Source organism: Puntigrus tetrazona, chromosome 2, assembly GCF_018831695.1.
Source record: "Puntigrus tetrazona isolate hp1 chromosome 2, ASM1883169v1, whole genome shotgun sequence".
Classification (NCBI taxonomy): domain Eukaryota; kingdom Metazoa; phylum Chordata; class Actinopteri; order Cypriniformes; family Cyprinidae; genus Puntigrus; species Puntigrus tetrazona.
Window position 1 is genome coordinate 23,017,977 of NC_056700.1, and position 7,632 is coordinate 23,025,608.

The following is a 7,632-nucleotide window of genomic DNA, read 5'->3' on the forward strand; positions in this document are numbered from 1 at the left end:
AAATAGCACACATTTATAAAATATATTTATGAATTATTAGAACATGTATATTATTGTAATATTTAATTATTCGCCATTAGCTTTTTTTATTGCAGAAAAACATGACTGCGTGATAAACAAAAAAATAATAATAATAATAAAAGACAAATGGGATTGGAGATCTTAGTGTAGTATTTATAGATATATAAAATACACAAAAAAATTGCCATGGAAATAAAAAGTGCTTTTGATTTCATAATACAAGATATAATCGTTTGAAATAAAGCAATAAATATTTTTTTATTTAATTAAATATATTTTTGGCGGTGGCCTTTGAACTCATTGTTGTGCGCCGGTGACGTCAGCGCCGTGAGAGAGAGAGAGAGAGAGAGAGAGAGAGAGAGAGAGAGAGAGGCGCGTGCGTCTGCACACAGACAGACAAAGACGGCGGAACGAACGGGAGAAAGCGCTGTAACACCTCTCTATCGTTCCACGCGTGAAAACGGCCAGAAAAGCAATGAGCAGACCGCGCGAGTGAGCGGCGCCGAGGCGGGACGCGTGATCCGAGCGCGCGCCGGGGGTCGATTTTGACCGCGAATGCTTTTAAAACGAGCCTCTTTCTCCAACGCCCCCCAACGATTAGCAGCTCCGCTAGCGGCTAGCCATCAGCACCAGCTCCCTCATCCTCCGCCAAACACCCGACGCGAGCGGGACGGCAGCACGCGAGGTGAGGTTCCGCCGCTCCGCCGGACGCCCGTCCGCGTGCGTTTTTCCCCGTTCGCCGGTTTCCGCGTCGCCCGCGTGGCGCGCGGCGGAGCCCCGCAAACAAAGGCGACAATGTGACTGAGCGTCTCCGGCTAGCGGCGCGGCTAACAACACTTCGCTCTCGAGCCCAAAACGCTCCGTTTTAAACTCGCGGTTCTGCCGGTTCGGGCTCGCGGAGGCGCGCGCTCCTGCCGCGAGCTCGGTTCGGCGGCGGGCCCGCTTGTCGCGGGGCGCGCGTTCGCCGCGCGGGGAGACTCCAACGCGGAGCTAAAGAGCGGCAGAAACAATAAAGACAAAAGAGACGCGCGGCGTGGAGCGCTGGAAAACAACAAGCACGCTCGCGCTCGGCGTCTCTGAGCGGTTCGTGTCACTTTAAACGAGACTCCGAACCACAAAAGAGATCATTTATATATATAAAAAAAACAGATTTATGCATCAGCCGAAAAAGCTTTTTTATGCACAAGACAATATTAGCCGCGATTGAACTAAATGCAATGGGTGCAAAAAAATAGTTATTAGCAATGCATGCTGCATTAATATTTAAAAACATCCTAGCCATGCAATGCATTGTTTATTTCTACAAATACACCAGTGCTGCTTATGACTTTTTTTTTTGACGCACCGGGTTCACAGCTGTGCTTTCTTTTCTTCTTGTAGGAAGCACGCTTGGTTCGTTGTCTGATGCGCACGCGGGGACGACTATGCCTAGCCCGTTGTTTCACCCTGACATCATGGATCACGAGATGGTAGTGAGCAGCACCGGCCAGTCCGGCGGGGTCACCGAGCAGGAGCCCCGGGACGAGGACCATCAGGAGGCGCTGCGCTTCGCTCTGGATCAGCTGTCGCTCATGGCCATGGAGAAGGTGGACTGTCTGGACGGGAGCTCGGCCGGGGAGAACTGCAACGGGGGAGGCGGGTACGTCGACCTGCAGATGCTCGAGCACGCCAACGGCTCCCGGGAGTCCCCCGGCTCCTGCTCGCCCTCTCCGGAGTACTACGGCTCGGGAGGCGGCGGCGGCGGAGGGTACCACCACATGGCCGGCCCGCACTCCTCCATCCTCGGGGAGCAGAGCTCCGTGCTCCGCAAGAGGAGCGTCAACATGACCGAGTGCGTGCCGGTGCCCACGTCAGAGCATGTGGCCGAGATCGTCGGCAGACAGGGTAACGTTCGCTTTATTAAAACGTTCTTTGTTGTGAATAAACAATAGAAGCGGCGCGCTTGAGCAGGGGCTCACCTGCGAAATTTGAACGTGCGTGTGTGTTTTGACGATGCACTCAACGCGGCGCGCGTAAAAACGTGAGCGTCTTCAAGCGTTCCTGGAGGTGGTAAACAACGCGCGCGGTGCGGCTCGGAACAATAGGGGAGCGTCGCGTGCTCGCAACGTGCAAAGGATAAACGAGCGCGACGCGTCTGAGCGACAATAAAGCGTCGGAGGCAGCTGCTTGCACGCGAAGGATGGGTATTTAGATATACCTGCGAGAGATTTGACGAACGAACGCGGCGCGCTTGAACAATGGGGAAGCGTTCCGGGGAGTTCTTTGTGTGGAGATAAACAAATGCGACGCGTTCGAGCTATAGGGAAGCACGGGGAGCTGGTTTATTTGCATGCAGAATGGGAATATTCTTTGTTAATAGATGCTTTGCGTGATAAGGAAATCGCCCGGTTTGCGTCCCAAAACGGGCTTTTAAAAAAAATAACAATAAATCAGTGTAACCTTACTGGCGTCGGTCACGTGACCCGTCTGGGGTTGTTTACTAGCGAGCTGCGTTGGACATATTGATGCTTATCGAAATGCTTTTGTTTTAGAACGATCAACTGCGTCTGAACAACAGGGGTACGGTCGCTTTAATCGCCGGGGGTTGCGTGCAAAAGCTGTGGTTTTTGAATATTGACCCCGGTTCTGTGTTCCCGGGCATCGTAAACAAAGCGACGCGCTGCGTCTGGACAATAAGTTCATCGCTACGAGCAGGAGCGAGCGGCCACGGCGTGTTTAGGTGCTTTTTGTCGTTTTTTTGCTTCTTAATAAACACCACGGGATGGATGGAGGGATGTTGTGGTGGAGGAGGGGTTTGGGAGGGGGTCTGCTCGTGTCTCTAAACCAGACAATAGAGACTCGTATCGACCGCTGCGGCTTCACGGCTCTCCCGCCCATCCCTCTGTCTGCCGGTTATCGATCTCCGATCGCGTTTCGTTCGGGATCCGGAGCGTTATATGGGAACGGCAGACCGGGGTCATGCGAGGATACGCGTTACGCAAGCGTAGAGGGCCGGGGACGCGCCGTGCGCGGCTCTGCGCGGCGCGTCTCGGCCCCCGCGCGCTCCGTTTGTCCGGCGCCCGCCGGAAGTGACCCCGGACGGCTCGGTTTAGCGAGGCGAGCGCGGTCTCCGCGAGGTTCGGCGCGGCGCGGCATTGTTCTCTTTGTTTGAAACGCCATGCGTTCGGCTTCCCGCGATGACGTCACGCAGCGGCCACGCCATTGGCTGAGTGAAGCGAGCCGTGCGGATTTAAAGGAACAGTGCACCTCTGCTGAACGAAGAAAACAATACGCGCGGATTGCTTGCGTTTTATTATTTTTTACACTTTATTATCAATGTACCGGTCTGTTTTAGTACGTTTTGAAGCATTAAAAACATTGGCTTTTATGGGATGTGGAGCACAAAGCCGTTCATAAATAAGCTTTCCATTGTTTGGTCAAAATCTGGAATCTGAGAGTGCAAAAAAAACCCCTCAAAGTTAGTTTTTAGCAATGCATCTTGCTAATTAAAAAATAAAGTGTTAATATTAGTAAATGTAATTATTATTATTATTTTTTTTTCGAGTATGTGAAATGCAACCTTATGCTTTTGCTAGTTCATTAAAAATAATTAAACGCTCCTGGCCAATTAATTTCTAAAAGTACTTCTATACCATGTCAATCATTATCTAAAACTAGCATTACGTTACTGGAACGATTTGATGTGACAGTTATTCACTGCATGGTCTCAGTGTGCCTAATACTCGCTTGAATGGTTAAGTTATTAGTATTAAGTCAAAATGTGATTTAAAATTGGCCAAACGTTTTTAGGCAAATTTATAAAAGCATGCAGTCTTCACAATTCCATCGAAAGCTACAATTTCAGCTTTATAATTAATTTATAATTTTAAGTATATGCACAAGTATGAAATGTACATATACCTGTCGCAGTTTGCATTAAAATGTCGTCTTTGTTAGTTCATTGCCAGCCCTAGTAAAAGTTTTGATTCAAATTATTGCTAAAAATAAACACTTGCCCTTGAGTGCACTGTTTTTTTTTAATAAAAAAGTTATGACTCATTTAAAATGCATCATTTTTAATGTATTTTTTCCCTTTTATTTATTTATTTTTTTTTAAATACAGGTTGCAAGATCAAAGCACTTCGTGCGAAAACTAACACGTACATCAAAACCCCCGTGAGAGGAGAAGAGCCCGTGTTCATCGTGACGGGCCGCCGCGAGGACGTGGAAATGGCCAAACGCGAGATCGTCTCGGCGGCCGAGCACTTCTCCATGATCCGCGCCTCGCGCTGCAAAGCCGGCGCGAACGGCCCCGGATCGAGCGGCTCCCTCCCCGGCCCCCCCAACCTCCCGGGGCAGACCACCATCCAGGTGCGCGTCCCCTACCGCGTCGTGGGCCTCGTCGTGGGGCCCAAAGGAGCCACGATCAAACGCATCCAGCAGCAGACGCACACGTACATCGTGACGCCCAGCCGCGAGAAGGACCCCGTGTTCGAGGTCACCGGCATGCCGGAGAACGTGGACCGCGCGCGAGAAGAGATCGAAACGCACATCACGCTTCGCACCGGCGCCTTCGTCGACCTCCAAGGCGATAACGACTTCCACAGCAACGGGACCGATGTGAGTTTAGAGGGACTCGGGTCGCTCGGTCTGGCCAGCGCGCTTTGGTCGCGCGCGACTCACTCGGCGCCGCCCCCGCCGCCGCCGCCTCCTCCTCCGCCGCAGATGCACCATTCGTCGCGCAAAATGTCGTCCGAATCGTTCTCCGCGAGCCGCCGGCCGACGGACGGCGGAGGAAGCCCGACCAGCCCGTTCAGCACGAGCAGCGCCGGAGGGAGCTTCTCATTCGCGGGCGACTCGACTCCGAACTTGCCGGCGTCGGCGTCCGAGGATTTGGGTTTCGAATTCAGCGCCGCCAATATCTGGGCTCCGTTCGCGAACGGCGCCAAGCAGCAGACGCAGGCGGTCCGGCGCAACAGCAGCGGGCTCAGCGGAGGAGCCGTGACCCCGCGCCTTTCCCCGGACCCGGACCACCCGCTCGCCCGCCGGGCCCAGAGCGACCCGCTCAGCACGCTCTCCTGGCTCCAGACGGGCGCCGGAAGCTCGTTCTCGGGCCGGAGCAGCAGCAGCGGCGGGAGCAGCACCGGGTACTCGTCCTGCTCGGCGTCGTCGCTCCCCGGCGGCTCGCCCACGGATTCGGAAGGCGGCGGGAGCGGAGCGGGGATCGCGTCCACCATGTTGGGGCGCCTCAAAGCCGGCGGCCTGGCTGGGATGGTGTCGCGGGATTGTTTCGTGTGCTGCGAGAGCGAGGTGACCGCGGCGCTCGTCCCGTGCGGCCACAACCTCTTCTGCATGGATTGCGCCGGGCAGATCTGCCAGTCGCAGGATCCCGAGTGTCCCGTTTGCCACACTCCCGCCACGCAGTGCATCCGGATCTTCTCTTAAACGCAGACTGCCTTGAGTAACTATTAGATATGACACTATTCCCAATTGACAGTAATAATAATAATAACAATAACAACGACAGTGACTTAATTACCCACTCAAGTACTTGTCGGACTGCGTCTTATCTTTAGCTGTTCATGTTCGGTGGGTTGTTTTTTTTTTTTTTTCCATTCATGCTTCCGACTTTTTCTACTCGCAGATTTTTCGACTTTTACGCTGCACTTTTTTCTAACGCACCCCGTGTTTGCCGATGCAGTCGTTTTTAAATTATTGTTTTCTTTTAAAAACAAAAAAACAAAAAAAAAAAAACGAACGCGAAAGCTGCGCTCGTTTAGACCAAAACACGAGAGATATTCCCGTTTTTTATTATCGAACGCTTAATATTTATACGCGCCGCGAGGCCGTGCTAGTGGACGTAGGATCAGAGATAGCTAGAATAGTTCATGTTACGAATATCGTTACCGTGCATTTTCTCGTTTCGCCACACTACCTTAAAACGCTCACGTGTCGGTTCGTTCCCGCACTCCAGAAACAGGGTCGCTAGTATTTAACGTGTTTTTTTAAATCTGTTACGACTTTTTTCGAATCGGGAACGCATGACGAATCGTCTTTCGAATGTCCTAGTCGTGAATGTCCCGGAAATGTCTTTCGCTCGGAGTTCTGCGTCCGTCTTCCGGCCGTCGCGAGAGCGTTTCGTTTACGATCCCCCCCCCCCCCAGACGAGTTTTAACGCGACAAGCCATGCTTTCACACTTCAAAGGGCTTCCGGTTACACACTACACTTTCAGGTCGTCCTGACAAACGGGATGCTAGTCCGCGTGGCAGCTAAATCACCAGGGCTTCCGTACGTTTTAGCGACGCGCGAACGCGAGGGAGAATGCGTTTCGGTTTGTACAGGTTTCTTTTAGATGCGCTCTTAGAGGCTTTTCTTTCGCCGTGTCGGATGTGTATCGAGCTAACGGTGCCTTGGTGGTGAAAACTCGCCGCCGGGAACGAAGATTGTGACGTAACTTCCCTCCGCTCTTCCGGTTTTAGTGATTTGTACAGAAGAGAGCCGTGTCGAATCTGAGCCGCTCGTTTTCTTCTTGTTGTTTAAAAAAAAAAAGAAGCAGCGCAGCTGGTTGAAAGGTACAAGAAGCTAGTCGTTTTATCGGTTGCGTGCGCGTATGTGACGTTTTTTGGTATCGGCGATGAAGGTCACGTGACTTAGTGAAGAATTGGCCTGAAGTCGAACGGTTTCCTTTTTCGTTATTTTTATTTTATTTTTTTCCTCGAACAGGGTTCGCTGGGGACGATCTCAGGCGGGGTGTTTTTTTTTTTTTTTGCATCGGAACGACGTCAGACGCTGTTTTCCCATGATTCATTGGGGCCCTAAACCCGCTCCGCTTTTACTTTCCGCTTCGATTCGTTTTCGTACGCAGAACCAAAAGCGATTTCAATAACCGGATTTCAGGCCTAACTGTAAATATCCTGAACTACAATCATTGGGATTCGTTTTCAGAAGGTTCATGTAGTTTTTAAAACGCGTATCATTATTTGTAAGTTAAACTCTCTGCATGTCTTGAAGCCGTGAGGCGTTAGCTAATACTTTTTCTAAAAATGAAAAGACAAAAAAACTTTTTTTACACATTTTTATTTTTACAATTTATTTGCTTACCTTGACGTAAATATCCCAGATTATAATGTGACCCTTTTATTACAGCAAATTTATCTTTATTTTCCATATTTCTGTTTCCTGTGTACAACATATAGGCAATTTATAACAAAATGAGAAAAAATTATTGAAGAAATTTAAAATTGAAATATATTTTATTTGAAAGTTTATGGACCTTTTAACCGTGAGCTGGAACAATTGTATACACGTATAATTTGAGCTGACTTGACGGTTATAAGAAATGTATCAAGAGTTTTATTTTTTATGCTTCTTTAATAAAATCTTGTTTTTGTTTTCGTTTTTGTACTGTAAAACAATAATCCTGTGTCCGTGTCTTTATTTCGGTGAAATGCATTTAACAATTCATTTTATTTTATTTTTTTAGCCTTAAAAGTCTTACGATGTTAACTAAAACCGTAAAAGCTTTTTCTTGAAGCAAAATAAATGCATTTTCACTTTGCATTTTATTTTTAATTTATTTGACTTTTTTTTTTTTTTTTTTTTTTTTTTTGGGTGGGAGTATTTTTGTTTGT

General features: G+C 49.4%; 1 protein-coding gene across 1 annotated transcript; it reads left to right on the forward strand.

Annotated features, from left to right (window-relative positions):
* The first annotated feature begins 380 nt into the window (after positions 1–380).
* LOC122325295 (RNA-binding protein MEX3B) lies at positions 381–7,419 on the forward strand. The gene is made up of 3 exons (XM_043220303.1): positions 381–706; positions 1,402–1,905; positions 4,124–7,419. Exons 1-3 carry the CDS (start codon positions 577–579, stop codon positions 5,443–5,445), a joined length of 1,956 nt encoding a protein of 651 aa, XP_043076238.1. The 5' UTR covers positions 381–576; the 3' UTR covers positions 5,446–7,419.
* The last annotated feature ends 213 nt before the right edge of the window (positions 7,420–7,632 follow it).